The sequence below is a fragment of the Nycticebus coucang genome, chromosome 17 (assembly GCF_027406575.1).
Source record: "Nycticebus coucang isolate mNycCou1 chromosome 17, mNycCou1.pri, whole genome shotgun sequence".
Taxonomy (NCBI): Eukaryota; Metazoa; Chordata; class Mammalia; order Primates; family Lorisidae; genus Nycticebus; species Nycticebus coucang.
The window spans coordinates 50,747,904-50,766,030 of NC_069796.1; the positions used below are offsets into that span (position 1 = coordinate 50,747,904).

At 42.7% G+C, this 18,127-nt stretch overlaps 1 protein-coding gene across 1 annotated transcript; it reads right to left on the reverse strand.

Moving 5' to 3' along the window:
* Positions 1-4,201: 4,201 nt before the first annotated feature.
* RBM22 (RNA binding motif protein 22) lies at positions 4,202-17,349 on the reverse strand. Its single transcript, XM_053567168.1, has 11 exons — positions 16,933-17,349; positions 16,451-16,504; positions 15,330-15,359; positions 14,193-14,325; positions 11,665-11,765; positions 11,408-11,580; positions 9,390-9,590; positions 7,446-7,610; positions 6,604-6,692; positions 6,289-6,420; positions 4,202-5,272 (listed from the first exon to the last, which is right to left on the reverse strand). The coding sequence occupies exons 1-11, from the start codon at positions 16,984-16,986 to the stop codon at positions 5,142-5,144; spliced, it is 1,263 nt and encodes a 420-aa protein (XP_053423143.1). The 5' UTR covers positions 16,987-17,349; the 3' UTR covers positions 4,202-5,141.
* Between the last annotated feature and the right edge of the window lie 778 nt (positions 17,350-18,127).

Genomic DNA, 18,127 nt, shown 5'->3' on the forward strand with positions numbered 1-18,127 from the left:
CCCATGTAGCCCCTCCCATGCACATACACACGTTCCCCCCGTCCTGTGCTCTGCCCCAGTCCCACATGCCAGAGGGAACCACTGGTGATGGTTGCTTCTTCTAGAATTCTAGAGTTACTTGAATAAATATGTACATGTGTATACATGCATAGGCATATAGGTATGTTTTTGTCTTAAAAGAATTTTACTATTAATATACATATGGTTTTGTATCTCACTGCTTTATTTCACAACAAATTTGGATTCTGAAAAAACAAGTCATTAACCTTTTGTGTAGTTAGGGACCTAACAAGTTCTTCATATGAAACTCTATACTTTTGCCTGGTTTTAGTCTTTCTATTAATTAAATTGTATATAGTGATGGAAATGAAGACTAAGAATAGTAAAAATATCGAGAAACCTGACATTAGCAAGGATGAACATGAATGAATTACAGTTTCATGCAACAATATGGATGTCTCCCAAACAAGCAAAAGAAGCCAGATGACCACAAATATGTTTACTAATGCAAGGAAAGACAATACAAAAGTTAGAATAGAGACAACTTTGGGAGGAGGGAAGTATGTGTGAATATGAAGAGCACATAAAATGCTTCCGAGGTCACTGGGCATGATGGCTTATGCCTGTAATCCTAGCACTTGGGAGGCTGAGGTGGTGGATTGCCTGAGCTCACAGGTTCAAGACCAGCCTGAACCAGAGAGAGATCTCATCTCTAAAAATAGCTGGGCATTGTGGTGGGCACCTATAGTCCCAGCTACTTGGGAGGCTGAGGCAAGAGAATCACATAAACCCAAGATTTTGAGGTTGCTGTGAGCTGTGATGCCATGGCACTCTACCAAGGGTGACAAAGTAAGACTCTGTTTCAAAAAAAAAAAAAAAATGCTTCCAGGGTTACTGTTTCTAGACCTGGGTAATTGTTACATAGATGGCCCCTTCAAAACATTTAAGGTTGTATCTCTGTGTTATATACTTCTCTGTATATGTGTTATATTTTACCAAATAATCTCTCCTTTTAAAAAACGTATTAATAGTAAACAGATTAATAGTAAATTAGACATACCTGAAGAAAGAATTAGTGAGCTTAATGCGCCCATAATTATCATAGAGATGTAAAGAGATGGAAAATGTGAGATATAAGTTAAATGATATGGAGAATAAAATGAAAATGCCCAACACTACTAATAGAACACTTTTCTTTTTTTTTTTTTGTAGAGACAGAGTCTCACTTTATGGCCCTCGGTAGAGTGCCGTGGCCTCACACAGCTCACAGCAACCTCCAACTCCTGGGCTTACGCGATTCTCTTGCCTCAGCCTCCCGAGTAGCTGGGACTACAGGTGCCCGCCACAACGCCCGGCTATTTTTTGGTTGTAGTTTGGCCAGGGCCGGGTTTGAACCCATCACCTTCGGTATATGGGGCTGGCGCCTTACCGACTGAGCCACAGGTGCCACCCAATAGAACACTTTTCAGCAGTAATGGAAAAATATCTTCAGAGTGAGAGCAAAGTAAATTGATTTTCAGACAAATAAATATATATTTTTTGAGACAGTCTCATTTTGTTGCCCTTGGTAGAGTGCTGTGGCATCATAACTCATAGCAACCTCAAATTCTTGGGCTTCAGTGATCCTCTTGCCTCACCCTCCTCAGTATCTAGGACTACAGGCACCATGCCACAACCCCAGCTAGTTTTTCTATTTTTAGTAGAGACAATGTCTCACTTTTGCTCAGGATGGTCTCTAACTCCTGAGTTCAGGTAATCTACTGCCTTGGCCTTCCAGAGTGCTGGCATTACAGGCTTGAGCCACTGCACCCAGCCTATAATATATATTTTTTGAGACAGGGTCTTGTTCTGTCACCTTGGCTAGAGTGCCACTGGTATCAGCTCACAATCTTAAACTCCTGGGTTCAAGAAATCCTCCTGCCTCAGCCTCCTAAGGAGCTGGGACTACCAGTGCCCACCACAATAGCTGGCTAAATTTTCTACTTTTAGTAGAGACAGGATCTCACTCTTGCTAAGGCTGGTCTCGAACTCTTGAGCTCAAGGATCCTCCTACCTCAGCCTCCCTGAACCACTGTGCCTGGCTTATAATTCTGATTTAAGAAAGATGAACTGCATACTTATTCTGTGCTTCAATTTTTTTTTTTTTTTTTTTTTTGTAGAGACAGAGTCTCACTTTATGGCCCTCAGTAGAGTGCCGTGGCCTCACACAGCTCACAGCAACCTCCAACTCCTGGGCTTAAGCGATTCTCTTGCCTCAGCCTCCCGAGTAGCTGGGACTACAGGCGCCTGCCACAACGCCCGGCTGTTTTTTTTGGTTGCAGTTCAGCCGGGGCCGGGTTTGAACCCGCCACCCTCGGTATATGGGGCTGGCGCCTTACCAACTGAGCCACAGGAGCCGCCCCTGTGCTTCAATTTTTGATTGTTTTTTTCCTACAAAATTCATAACCAAAGCACATTACAATCTGTTCTCCAAAAAGAATACAGAGACAGTCATATATTCATGTACGTACATGTGTATATAAATCATTGAATCTAGCAATTATTAAAATGCTGGCTGTAAAATTCACTTCTTGTTCACAAATTGGCTGAAAATCGTTTACATGCTCAGAAGTAGGCAAACAAAATAAAAAACACTCAAAAGCATCGAAAAATATTTGAAGTACTCTACATTGCTTCACCTTTGGCATTATAGCAATAAAATACAATTTCCAAGTGCTTCTAAATTAATTTTTAAATCTTAAAAAAGGGCAGATGACACGCTCTAGAGAAACAAACTCTGCAAAGAAGGTAAAACAGGTGTCATATGGGGCATATCTGCCTCAGAAGTACATATTTTAAATAAAAGTGACTTGAAATCAGCTTCAGGAAAAATGGATTTATGACAATTTTTGCCAAATCCCTAATATGGATGACTTTTAAATTCTGTGTTATTGGCTCAGCACCCGTAGCACAGTGGTTACAGCACCAGCCATATACATTGAGGGTGGCAGGTTCAAACCTGGCCTGGGCCGGCTGAACAACTGCAACAAAAAAATAGCCAGGTGTCATGGTATGTGTCTCAGCTACTTGGGAGGCTGAGGCAAGAGAATCGCTTAAACCCAAGTTTGAGGTTGCTGTGAGCTGTGATGCCATAGCAATCTACTGAGGGCAATGTAGTGAGACTGTCTCAAAAAAAAAAAAAAATTAAATGAATGAATAAATAAATTCTATGTTACTGCCGGGTGCGGTAGCTCCTGCCTTGTAATCCTAGCACTCTGGGAAGCCGAGGCAGGCAAATTGCTCAAGCTCAGGAGTTTGAGACCAGACTGAAGAGCAAGACCCTATCTCTAAACTTAGCTGAGGCTGGCGGGTTCAAATCTGACCCAGTCCTGCTAAAACAACTCCAACAAAAAAAAAAAAATAGCCTGGAGTTTCAACAGGTGCCTATTGTCCCAGCTATCTGGGAGGCTGAGGCAAGAGAATCACTTAAGCCCAAGAGTCTGAGGTTGCTGTGAACTGTGATGCCACAGAATTCCACCCAAGGAGACAGCTTGAGACTGTCTGTAAAAAAATAAATAAAAATAGCTGGCCATTGTGGTGGGCACCTGTAATCCCAGCTCCTCGCGAGGCTGAGGCAAGAGGATCACTTGAGCCCAAGAGTTTGAGGTTGCTGTGAGCTGTTACCATGGCACTCTACCAAGGGTGACAAAGTGAGACTATCTTCAAAAATAAATAAATTCTATGTTACTTTCTTTAAAGATGGAGTCTTGCTGTGTTGTTGAGGCTTAAGTTTAAAAGCTATTCATAGGAACCTTCATTACAGCACTCCAGTAGCCTAGAATTCCTTGCCCTTAAGCAATCCTCTCACCTCAGCCTCCCAAGTAGCTGGGACTACAGATTCATGCCCTAGCCCTGGGCTAGATCTCTTTAATGTTACCATTTATGACCCACCACATGCCAGGACTTGTGCCAAGTGCTTCTGTGCACTATCTTATTTCAGCCTCATAATCAATCTTTGAAATACGTACTAAGGAAGGATGGCCTGGGCCTTTTTCACCATCGCAGAATGGATATGGAGATAAAAATTAAAAGAGCCTAAACTAAAGCAAGATTAAAATAATTTTCATTAGTGTACAACTCATTTCTAATTTCCACTGACCTCATGTTCAATTACCAAAAGATTAAGAAAACAGAAAACTAGGAATAAGCCCACAACATTTGGAAAATTGACCCGTTTTAATTATTTAAAAACAAAAAACACAACACAACATCAGTTTCCTTTACCGTCTACAATTCAGTTATATCCAAACGTTCTAAGACCAAACAGAAGCAGAGAATTACAATGAGACGCTGAAGACACACGAAGGTGAATGCTGAAGATCAGAGGCGCAGCTGTAGGTCATAAGTCTTCCGTTCAAACACTCCAATACTTTTCATCTCAGTTTGTTAAAGAAAGTGTTTTACAGGAAGTTCTTTAATTTCATCCCAGACACCAGCTTTCTTCAGTGATAACACAGCTCCATGAAATTTGTGTTTCCATCCAATTAGCAGGAATAAAAAATTTTGTCTTCTGTTTTGCTGGCATGCAGAAGTAAACTTATCAGATTCCTTATTATTAACTGAGGAAAAGGACAGGAAAGAAAAGATCCGGGCTCTGCTGGTGCTGGTTTCTCCTTGTCTTTCTGAGGGTGTGACTTCAGAATAATTAATCACACTTAGGCCACTACAATGATTAGTACTAGTAATCTTTTTTTTAGGTGATAAAAACAAAAATACCCAATGGACATAAAAATGGTCAAATTTTACCGCAGATCAATTTTTCTCCCCCCAAAAGGTACAAAATGAACATATAATTGGGATGGCAACTCCATTGGACATTCCAATTCACTCATCCGCTTGTCCCCCACACAGGTAAGGGGAGCAGGCATTAGGCTGTATTAGTCATGTTATAAGTAATCAGATGTGCTAACGGCAGCTTATTTGAGGTCCGTTGATCCTTTCGATATGTGTAGGAAAGCATGGCTGTTGTCTCTGACTGCCCACATCTGAACACATTCAGCTACCATGGAAACTACAGGGAAGGAAAAATATATTTATTCCAAGATTTACTGGGATTTTTAAGTGCCCTTTCTTCCATAGAGCTTCACAGTGGTGATAATGTGCTAGGGGCTGCTGTGTTTTCCAGCATGAGCTCCCATCCTCTGAGGGTCCTGAGAAGGATAGTGGATTGGTCCTGGAGCCCTCATGAAAGGAGGGGGTGGTCCCATTGGGTGGAACATGTGTGGTCCAAAACCTGGAGAAGGAGAGAACTTTGTTAGGCTTACAGTTCCCTTGACAACGTTTCAAACCTCTAACCCTCCAGGGTCAAAACTACCAACGCATAAATCAAGGTTGACATGGGGCTTAAGCAAATGTCAGTTCATAAGACTTGTTCAGGAAGAGCCACCTATGTTATTTCCTTAGTTATAGAAACCTTTCCCCCAAGTCTAAAAACCTCCATTGGACTCAAGGTATGGGCTAGGATGTCATCTGAGCCTCCAAGTATCAAATGCGCTAAATCTTACAAGACAAGATTCATAGGATTTGGGAGGTAAAGAAGAAATCAGGCTGATGGCAAGACTGTCATTAATCTCAATGCTTGCCTAATACTAGAATGGAGGGTGTTCGGAAGCCAGACTCTTCAAAGACCAGTATGAAGATCTCTGCGACAGAACCGGCTATCTGTGACTTCCTTACTGTTCACACTGTCTCTGACACTCTCTAGAGCAGTGATATACAAAGTGCCGGTCTGAAACCTGTTTATTACTGGCCAACAGAAAAGAGCTTAAGCCAAAAGGTAACTCTATTACATGACCAAGCACATTGCTCAGTTCATCTGATGGTTTTTTGTAACAAGACGTTCTTAGCTAAGGAGAAGTAATTCGTTGCTTTATATTCAGGCACAAGCAAACAGGTAATAAATACTTGGTGAAATGATACCTGCTCACAGCCCACACTCTGAGCCATAGTATTCTAGGTACTGGTAAAGATTAAGTTTAGAATAGGGAACAAATTGATGATAGATCACTGTAATCCAGTAACTCCTACTCTGATTACACATTATACTCAGATCTCTAGGAAACTGGCACCTTTCCTCTCTTTGGCAGGCCAGGAACAAAATGAAGTATCAGGAATCCCAACAGATCAGGTTTACTTGTAGTCTTCTACAGAACAAACTCAGTGCATTTGCATGTGATAGACAAGATGGTGAGGTGTGAGACAGTCAGGATTCTCACAAGCATTTCCCTGGGCTAAGAAGATGGAAGTTACCTGGGGGGGGTGGCGGGGCAATACCAGGCGGTGGTGGCAGGGCAATGTTCACCACAGCTGGAGGGCCACTTGGGGGTAAGTTGAAGTAATTGGCAGAGGCTTCTTCTTCTGCTGCAGGAGGAGGAGGAAGAGCTGGAGGAGAGAATATAGCGAACACTTAGAGGGGAAGGCAACTGTGCAATGTCATTTCTACCACCTTCAAAGGTCCTGCTGGGAGAATGGAGTAGCTGCAGGAGCCAGATCTGAGTCCTTCTTCTAAACGAGGAACATCAGGGCTGACTGAGCTTCTGAAGTCAGCAGAAAGTCTGCACTCACCTCCTGGCAATCCTGGAACGGGCTCTAGCTTGATCCCAGAGTCTGTAGTTCCATCCTTCTCCTTTTCTTTTCCTCTAGCTGCTTGGGACCTGGGAGGCACAAATGCACACAGGACATCAGCACTTTGTCCCATCTCATCTCACACCTATGCTTTTCACCATCCCCCAGTGACATGCCTTTGCTCCTGCCTGCTCTTTGGCATACTCTTGTCCCATAAAGGCCACAGTGCACGGTAGATAAGAACAAAGATTTTGACATCACAAAGACCTGGGTTCAAAACCTGCTAGAACTGTTGTGGACTAGAAAAGGCAATTTATCCAGGTTTGGCACAACACTCAGGACACAGGGAACTGTCCACAAAGGGAGATAACTGCTGTTAGCCATTTCTTCCCTACTTCCAAGCTAGAAACATGATCCCCCTTTTAAAAAGACTGGGTATTTTACCTGTGTCTCTCTTATGCAATCATCCCTTCAAACTTAAAATAGCTATTCTACATTTTATCTTCTCCAGTAGGCAAGCAGCCTCTAAGGGAAGAATCTAGGTCTAACACATTTGTAAACCCTCAAATCTACCTTTCATGCCTTGGCATTATACTTGGCCTAGAAAAGTTGGTCACAAAAACACGAACCTTCAAAGAAACAGACTATGACCCCAAATACATTTCCAAAGTAGGGTTTTCCCAACATCTACATGAATCAAGTATCAGAGAATTATTTTTTAAAGAGCTCTTTAAAGATCCTATTGATTTAAGCCTGTTTGCCAAAAGCTAACTAATCTCCAAACAATCAAAGAGTTTCTGAAATATCTCAATAGTATTATTTTAAAATAATATAATTCTCACCTTCCCCATTTCACGTTGAGTCTGCGGCCATTGACAATCAACTTATTAAAGGACTTCTCAGCAGCCACTTCTGCAGCCTGCCTCGTGGCAAACTGGATGAAAGCACACTGCTGTCTCTGCACAACAGTGATTGTCCGGATCTCTCCAAACTGGTAAAAATGGTTTCTAAGGGGATATAGGCAGAGAAAGATGGGGTTACACTTGCAGACATTTCCAGAAGATTGAAAACAGATTAACTTCTTCACTGACTCACCACCAGGCAGGTGGGCTCCAGGATTATTTGCCTAACTGCCTGAGAGTATTTCTCTCCCAAAATCTTATCCTATTGTGAGTGTTGCTTATTGATAGGAGGAAAGAAAATAATGAGCAAATATTCTCAAACATCTCAGAGTTTTTCCCATATAGGAAAGGAAGTTCCAATAGGTTGCTTAAGAACCCTAAGAACTAAATCCTAGCTAAGGGGCTGGCAAAATATAGCTCTCAAGGCTGTGAGCCAACAATGTTTAAAAAAATTGTTTTAAAGGTTATTTTTAAAAAAGAAGACGATGGGGTGGTGCCTGTGGCTCAGTGAGTAGGGTGCCAGCCCTATATACCAAGAGTGGTGGGTTTGAACCCGGCCCCTGCCAAACTGCAACAATAACAACAAAAAAAACAGCTGGGCATTGTGGCAGGCACCTGTTGTCCCAGCTACTCGGGAGGCTGAGGCAAGAGAATTGCCTAAGCCCAAGAGCTGGAGGTTGCTATGAGCTGTGACGCCACAGCACTCTACCGAGGGCAACAAAGTGAGACTCTGTCTCTAAAATAAAAAAGAAGACAATGTAACAGAGACTATAAGTGGCCAACTTGCCTAAACTATTTACTATCTAGCCTTTTATACAAATGTGTCAGCTGCTGGAGACTGTCTAGCTCATATAGCTAGGTTTTAATGGAGACAGGCTACCAAGGGCAGGTCATGAACATACAGGAGTTTCTTCTCCACTTTATCTTTTTGGAAGAAGTAATTTCCATTACTATCTGCCCAGATGTCTCATCTAACCAAGTATAACACAAGCCAATTAAAATACAAATTTATCAAATACCAGTCTTTTTAAAAAGCCAATAATTTAAACCACTAGAGTTTTATAATCTCCCTTCCTCTACATAATTAATCACACTTGGACATGTGTCATATTTTAAAAATTCTAATTGGCTATAGGTCAAATAGAATACTATGAAATTGTTATCATATGCAAGGATTGATAATCACCCTTGATGAACGTTATTACTCTGGTATCCCAAAGGAATATTTTATTATTTTATCTTATTACTTTTTTTATTGTTTGGGATTCACTTAGGATACAAAGAATTAGGTTACAATGACTGTATTTGTTAGGTAAAGTCCCCTAAAGGACAATTTTACAAAAATTCTAGTCAGGGCCGGGCATGGTGGCCCAAGAGTTTGAGTTTGCTGTGTGCTATGACACCATGGCACTCTACCCAGGGTGACAAAGTTAGTATCTGTCTTAAAAAAAAAAAAATTCTAGGCTCGGTGCCTGTGGCTCAAGTGGCTAAGGCGCCAGCCACATACACCTGAGCTGACGGGTTGGAATCCAGCCCGGGCCCACCAAACAACGACGGCTGCGACCCAAAAAATAGCCGGGTGTTGTGGCAGGTGCCTGTAGTCCCACCTACTTGGGAGGCGGAGACAGGAGAATCATTTGAGCCCAGGAGTTAGAGGTTGCTGTGAGCTGTGATGCCATAGCACTCTACCCAGGATGACAGCTTGAGGCTCTGTCCCCGCCCCCAAAAGAAAAAAAAATTCTAGTAAGCATGATACCAATTATAGAGTGGCTGAAGAAAAATGTACTTTGTATAGAATTATCATACTTGCCTATGTTTTTGCAAATAAATTATTCCAGAGTAGTTAAAAAAGCAAAAAGAACTCTTAGAATTAAATCCACAAACCTTAAATCTGTCTCAGTAATGGTATCACCCAGGCCACCAACATATAGTGTGGTAATAGTTTTATCCTCTGGTGGGTCCAGACGAGGCATGGTTGAAGCCCGCTTTAGAAGCTTATCAGCTACAGGGTCATTGATTCCATAATATCGATCTTTAATATTCTGATCAGCAAGTGGGTCATCTGGATCTGTAGGCTTCTCATGTCTATGATTCAAGGAAAAGCAATGCATAAAGGTGAAACAAAGGGAAAGAATATTGTTATCTTTCGAGAGTAGCTACATAATGGGCGGCACCTGTGGCTTAGTGGAGTAGAGTGCTGGAGGTGGTAGGTTCAAACCCAGCCCTGGCCAAAAACTGCAAAAAAAAAAAAAAAAAAGAATAGCTACATATTAAGAGAAGCCCCAAATACATATCCTGAAATGCCTTCTGAACTAGAAACCATGGTTATACCAAAATACAATTAAAAACAGAGTACCAAGGGATTTTACTGTATTATACTAGGACTTCCCAACCTTCTAAAAAGTCATTAGGTGGCTCGGCACCTGTAGCTCAGTGGCTAGGGTGCTGGCCACATGCACCAGGACTGGCGGGTTCAAACCCTGCCTGGGTCCTGCCAAACAATGACAACTACAACAACAAAAATAGCTGGGCATGGTGGCAGGTGCCTGTACTCCCAGCTACTTGGGAGGCTGAGGCAAGAGAATTGCTTAAGCCTAAGAGTTGAAGGTTGCTGTGAGCTGTAACACCACAGGTCTCTACCTAGGGCAACAGCGTGAGACTCCGTCAGAAAAAAAAAAAAAAGCCATTAGGCCATATAGGGTACCTAACTTTCCTTATAAAGAAACAGTTTTGGCATAATCAGCCCCAAACCAAACACACGGTTACCCCTATCTAGGTCAATGGTTCTTAACATTTTTGAGGTCTCGCATTCCACTGAGAATCTGATTAAAGTTATGGACACAGACCCAGAAAAAGGACATGTATTTTTTTTGTGGGATACATTATTGGAATAGGATTAACTAATCCCAAGTTAAGAACTTCTAATCCAGATGGTTGGCAGTCTTAACCGAAACATACTTACAAACCCTTTACAAGTTCAGCCTTACTTTGACTTTACCTATACATTGAAAGTCAAGGCATTGATAACAAGACAGTGAGCACTTAGTACTCAGGTAGAAACTTTTAGGGTCAGCACCTATACTATATGGCATACCAACTTAGTTTCCCAAGACTCAGTTGTAAGTAAAAATTATGATATTAATTAAGTTCTTCTAAATTTAATGGTCCTTAAGTATGAAATATACTAGTTTTATGAGCTTTAGATTTTATTTATTTACTTTTTTAAGAATATAAAAGTGCAAGTTTATTTTATATTAGAGAAAGGGAAGAGAGTGAGAAGAGATGAGAGAGAGAAGACAGCAGAGAATAAGGAGTGAGAGAAGGAAACATGGAGGAGAAAAGGAGTGAAGAATGGTACGGCATCTCAAAGAAAGGCAGGGAGAATACCAGCCTGCTGCAGATTTTAAAACAGAATTAGTATAAGCTAGGCTGGGAGTGGTAGGTCACACCTGTAATCCTAGCACTCTGGGAGGCCAAGGTGGGTGGACTGCTTGAGCTCAGGAGTTCAAGAGCAAGACCCCATCTCTACAAAATAGTGGGGGCCAGGCGTAGTGGTTCATATCTGTAATCCAGCACTCTGGGAGGCTAAGGCAGGCGAACTGCCTAAGCTCTTAAATTCTAGACCACCCTGAGCTAGAGCAAGATCTCATCTCTAAAAATAGCTGGGAATATGTGATGTGTCCTAGCTACTCGGGAGGTTGAGGCAAGAGAATCACTTGAGCCCAAGAGTCTAAGGTTGCTGTGACCTACAATGCCATGGCACTCTACCAAGGGTGACAAAGTGAGACTCTGTCTCAAGAAAAAAAAAAAAGAAAGCAAGAAACAGTATAAGCTAGCATCTCCCATTTCTTAGATGACTGATCATCTGAAAGCAAATGCTGAAAATGAGGCTCGGCTCTTGCCTGTATGGACACTCCTCTCCTCTCTTGCACTCTCCTTTTACCCAGAAGGAGCAAATGTGTGGCCGATTCCTTTTGTAGTAGGGTGTGGTCCGGGCCAGTTTGAGCAGCATGTCACTGGTAGATGTGGCTTTCCCCAGCATGCCAACCGGCCGAGTTCCATCAGAGTTAGAAATCTACATAGGGTGACAAATTCAAAAGATAAATTATATCCATTGTATCAATTCATCAGGGTTTTTATCAAAAAAGTGGCAGCATACCTCTCTCTCCATGTTTTGTGTATAGTACTCTTTGTTGACATCTGACTTTGGCATGTCATCTTTAAAAGACAATCCTGCGTCTCGAACCTGGATGGGCAGGCCTAGTACAAAGAAAAGGAAAAAAGACCCTCAGATATATTTAAAAACTTATCCATACTGGGGACAGCACCTGTGGCTCAACAGAGTAGGGCGCCGGCCCCATATGCTGGAGGTGGTGGGTTCAAACCCTGCCCCGGCCAGAAACTGCAAAAAAAAAAAACCAAACTTATCCATACTGAATATGCACACAGTACACATCATCCTTCCCTTCCTTTTCTACTTGTTACCAGAGATTTAATTATATTTTTATTCAAATGTTTCAGCATGATCAGGCTAACCAGTTATATATATACAGCATGGTAAGAAATTGTCCAAATCCCTGAGCTGTCATAAAACATGATGAAGTAAATGCTTTAGAAAATCTTTTAAATGAAAAACTTCAGTTTACTGAAGTTTTTTTAATTTATAATTAGTAATGTATCTAGCTATTATTACAACAGTTTATTTAAAATAAATGTAAAAAGTAGTTTATTTTGGCTCGGCACCTGTAGCTCAAGCAGCTAAGGCGCCAGCCACATACACCAGAGTTGGCAGGTTCAAATCCAGCCCAGACCTGCCAAACAACAACTACAACCAAAAAATAGCTGGGCGTTGTGGTGGGCACCTATAGTCCCAGCTACTTGGGAGGCTGAGGCAAAAGAATCGCTTAAGCCCAGGCATTGGAGGTTGCTGTGAGCTGTGATGTCACAGCACTCCAGGGCAACAGCTTAAGGCTCTGTCTCTAAAAAAAAAGTAGTTTATTTTTAGGATGATCCTACAGATCCTCTGGATAGTTATAGTAAGGGTGACTGTATTCCAGAACCAGAACACCTCGTTGACAAACATATAAGGGCGGCACCTGTGGCTCAGTGAGTAGGGGGCTGGTCCCATATATCGAGGATGGCAGGTTCAAACCCAGCCCCAGCCAAACTGCTACAAAAAAATAGCTGAGCGTTCTGGCAGGTGCCTGTAGTCCCAGCTACTTGGGAGGCTGAGGTAAGAGAATCACTTAAGCCCAGGAGTTGGAGGTTGCTGTGAGCTGTGACACCACGGCACTCTACCGAGGGCAATAGAGTAAGACTTTGTCTCTTAAAAAAAAAAAAAGACAAACATATAAGTAATGTTATATATATGGCAAGGACTCTGACTAGCAGAGTAACTTTAATGAACTTAATATATACAAACTCATACATTTTACTTTTCCTTTTTCTAGTACAGTAGTAACTCTTTTGTTAGTAAATTGCTTTTCACAAAAAGTCAAAAAATAAGTCACGGGGCAGCGCCTGTGGCTCAGTGAGTAGGGCACCGGCCCCATATGCCAAAGGTGGCGGGTTCAAACCCAGCCCCGGCCAAACTGCAACATAAAAATAGCCAGGCGTTGTGGCGGGGGCCTGTAGTCACAGCTGTTCGGGAGGCTGAGGCAAGAAAATAGCCTAAGCCCAAGAGTTAGAGGTTGCTGTGAGCTATGTGACGTCATGGCACTCTACCCGAGGGCAGTACAGTGAGACTGTGTCTCTACAAAAAAAAAAAAAGTCACCTACAGTTGGGAGGAAAAAAAAACATTCTCAGAAGCAGTTACTCTGAGATAGTTGCAGAATACACTAGTCCTAACAATGCAGTTGAGACAAAAGTCTAAAGCACACTGGCTGGGTGAGGTGCCTCACACCTGTAATCCTGGCACTCTGGGAGGCCAAGGCAGGTGGATTGCTTGCTTGAGCTCATAGGCTGGAAATCAGCCTGAGAAAGAGTGAGAACCCATCTCTAAAAACTCTGAGGCAAGAGAATCACTTGAGCTCAAGAGTTTGAGGGTGGGGCGGCACCTGTGGCTCAGTCGGTAAGGCGCCGGCCCCATATACCGAGGGTGGCGGGTTCAAACCCTGCCCCGGCCAAACTGCAACAAAAAAATAGCCGGGCGTTGTGGCGGGCGCCTGTAGTCCCAGCTACTCGGAGGCTGAGGCAAGAGAATCGCTTAAGCCCAGGAGTTGGAGGTTGCTGTGAGCTGTGTGATGCCACGGCACTCTACCGAGGGCCATAAAAAAAAAAAAAAGAGTTTGAGGGTGTTGTGAGCTACAATGCCATTGTACTCTACTGATGGTGACAAGTAAGACTCTGTTTAAAAAAAAAAGTCTAAAGCACAATTAGCCCATCATGAGCTTCTGGCCTGGATTGTGAAAGAAAGCTTTGGATCAATGGAATCAATGTCTTTTACCTCACCTAGAGGGATGGCGATTTAGGCCAGTTCTAATTAATTCCTACATTTCCTTAAGTTCCTATTAATATTCAGGAGGACTCTAGAGTGGTCCAATTACAGTTCTCTTCCTAAGAAAAGCATTCACAGCAGATATTCCAAAGTAGAATCAGAATCAGAGTGAGAAGTGGAAGACAAAAAGACCAGTTTGTTGTTTAAAGCACCTGCACGCTTCCAGATCTATTGGACAGGGTAAGCGTACCATACTCTAGGTCTAAGAGGCAGGTCTGACAGACATTCTTCAATTTACTGCAGGTTTGGCACACTTCAGTCTTCTTGAAACGCATTCGGACTCCTGGGCACCAGCGAAACACTGTGAATGGCCTGGCACAGATCTGGAACACAAACCAAGAGCCACTGAGGGTTAATGATCCTGATCTGGACAACAGAGGAGATCTAGTAACAATGGAGGGTTCAAGGATCCCCAGACTTCAACACCTAGTCTAAACTTCATTTGATGTTTCAATCCAATTCTCAGCACCTTTTCCTAGTAGTTAAAAAATTCCCATAATACAGAAATGAGGTATTCAAAAAGTCAAAATTCCCCCAACCCTAGAGGTAAGCCCCATTACTAATATGAACTTTGATTTTTTGGGGGGAGAGGGGGAGGTATGAGAAGTGTCATACAATCCTCTAAGAATTTTATGATAGCTATGACCTTACTTAGCTAAAAGTAAGCTAAGCACACACTCATGTGCATAGTCATACAAAACTTGGTATACAAATTTGTCCGGTGCCCTTCTGTAGACACCATGATAAGAATCCCTACATTAGGGCGGTGCCTGTGGCTCAGTGAGTAGGGCGCTGGCCCCATATGCCGAGGGTGGCGGGTTCAAACCCAGCCCCGGCCAAACTGCAACAAAAAAATAGCCGGGCGTTGTGGCGGGCGCCTGTAGTCCCAGCTGCTCGGGAGGCTGAGGCAAGAGAATCGCGTAAGCCCAAGAGTTAGAGGTTGCTGTGAGCCGTGTGACGCCACGGCACCCTACCGAGGGCGGTACAGTGAGACTCTGTCTCTACAAAAAAAAAAAAAAAAAAAAAAAAGAATCCCTACATTAGAGGGTTCATTTTCTTACTTCCCACACTACTTAGTTACTAGCCAATGAATACATCAATAACATACAGAGTGGCCATAAAGTTCAGGCACAATTTAAACTTAAACAGTTGTAACTATTTACAGTTGTAACTATTTAAACTGCACATTAACTTTATGGCCACACTGTATGAAAATTGTATAGCACTGACTTTTATTGGAGGACCTCAAAACTTACTAAGCTAAAGACTAATTTGGTAGAAAAAAGGAAAATAAATAAAATCATTACTCTTTAACAGACATGCTTACCTTGCACTCTTTCCCATATTTTTCTTTGGTCTAAAATAGGAAAAAACAGAGAAGAATTGGAGTTATGGAAAGAAAAAAACAGATGTCTACTCTTTCCCAAAATATAATCCAGGAAATGTATCTTGAGATCCCTGGCATCCTAAAGAGAAAACAAACAAAAAATCCAACCTTTTTTGGGGAGGCAGGAGGCAGGGATATAATATATTCTAACATGAGTTATAGTATCTCATGAATCTATGGATCTAATATCAAGTGTCTTCTATAGCCACAACTCTTACGTTTAATGCTGACAGCCAGCCCATTTACATCTTGAATAGGCAGAGCCGGTAGCTCAATGAGCAGGGCGCATACACATACACTGAGGCTGGTGGATTTAAGCCCAGCCTAGGCCTGCTAAAATAGTGCCAAATGCAACCAAAAAAATAGCCAGGCGTGGCGGTGGGCGCCTATAGTCCCAGCTACCTGGGAGGCTGAAGCAAGAGAATCGCTTAAGCCCAAGAGTTTGAGGTTGCTGTGAGCTGTCACACCACAGCACTCTACCAAAGGCAACCTAGTGAGACTGCCTCAAAAAAAAAAAAAGAAAAAAAAAGTAACATCTTGAATATACTATCAATACCACTGAGACTGATCACAATAATAGAGCCCTAACCTAATTATTATTAACTGCTGCTAGTTTTACTCTTATTTATAAGGATGGGGGTACCTAACACTAAAAAGACGCAGTGCATCAGCAGAAAGACATTTGATTATGAATCAGGAAATCTAGTTTCCAGTCCTGGTTCTCCTTGTAGCTTGCTGAGACCCCTGGAATCAGACTATCTAAACATAAATCCCCAGCTCTACTCCTTATTTACTATACAACATGACATAAACTCTCTCAGCCTTTGGTTGACAGACCTACTTTCTAGGTAAATGCTCAACAAATACTAGCTTCTGTTATGACTCCTACATTACAGAATTATTGCATGACAGTTCTTTTGCAATTCGTCCAGCGCTTTGGGTTAGAAAAAGAGCATCATTTCTCCTCCTTGTCTAAGACAAACACTTCCCAGACAGTGTGCAAGTACCACAACATTGACAGAACATGAACAATAGCTCCCATTTCACACGTGATCACTCACCATTCGGATATATGGGTTTTCTCCAAGACACGTCTGGCACAGAATGGGGAAGTCCTAGTGAAAATGACAAATGTGTTTGAGCACCAGGCTCTAAGGACTCTGCCATCTCAGTCGCACAAGAGGGGGCGGCGGGGAGCGAGCGTGGGTGGGGAACCAGGCAGGGCAGGAACCTCAAGTCCAGCACGGCCGGGTCGCGGGAGGGGGCGCTGTCTGCACTTCCGGCAGGCGGCGAGAGAAAAGAAAACCAGCTGGAATAGGTTGAAGGGGGCGAGGATGTAAGAGGGGCTGGTCCTGGGGCCCTGGCTAAGCCCTCTCCCTCCAAGCCCGGAGGAAGATCGCCCTCCGGCCTCCTGCTCCGGCCCAGCAAGGCCACCGTGCGGGCACCTCCCGGAATTCCTTCGGCCGCGCGTAGCCCGGGTCCTGCCCGCCCGCACGGTGCTCTTCGCTGACTCGTTCCGACCTCCTCCGGCAGGCACACTCACCGCATCCTCCCAGTTCTGCCTGTTGTAGGTGTTGGAACCTAGAGAGGTCGCCATCTTGGGAGCGTCGGGAGGCAGCGGTAGCTTCCGAGTTGGGAGAGAAGACCGCCACGATCCCGTCAAGCCCCGAGGCCGGTGCGGGGCCTGTCTACGTCTTATTTACGCGTCTAGACCCTCTTCCGGGGTGGGGCTTGCGTCATGACGTTGCCTGCTTTTGGAAGTTTCTTTCTTTAACAGTTGGGGTGTTGGTATGCTACACTTTGATGTTTCTTTTGAGTTTATTCCTAGTTGGAATGAAGGGCCACGAGTACAGTGGATTTATTAAAGAATTGAGGAAGGAACAAGAAATGAATGAAGGGCTGAGAGGATCACAGCGTTAGCTACCACTGAGCGCTTCTTGTGCCAAATGCTGGGCGAACGTCTCGCAGTGCCAGTGTTTCATTTGATTCTCACAGTAACCTCTCTTGTGGAGTTGCCAGATTTAGCAAAATAAAACAAAAACAGACTAAAGTTGGTTTTCAGGTAAACAAACGAATCATTTTTAAAGTAATTTATACATGTTTGGTACTTATACTAATTTATACATGTTTGGTACTTACACTAAGGCTCTAAGGACTCTGGATTTGTGATTTATCTGGGCGTTCTGTATTTCGTCTTGCGAGGTTACCCTTTAGCCAGGGATGATAAGCGCTCTTACATAGAAAAGGAAATTGAGGTTTAGAGAGATTAAGTAACCTGTTCCTGGTTGTAGTTAGAAAATGGTGGTTGAAAGACGTTAGTATTGTTTTTCCAACTAAAATGAAAGGGTCTTATGGATCAATACTTATTTGATTTTCAAAGCAACTCATAACCACCCTGCTAATATTCTTCGAACGAACTTTAACCCATTCTGTAACACTTTAACATTTGACTTAACCTATCACCAGACTAATCGATACGTTTATTTAAATCACCTCATTTTTTAAAAAATCAGGTTTATTTAAAGTATAATTTACCTACAGTAAAACCTTACCTTTTTTAGTTACACAGTTTTGAATTTTTACATACACTTACCATAGCAAATATAGAATCGTTCATCATCCCCTGCACTTCTTTTGTTTCTGTAGTCAATTACATTATCCCCATATATAGCCCATGGCAACTACTGATTTGTGCTCTAGTCCTAGATTTGCCTTTTTCAGAATGTAATATAAGTGAA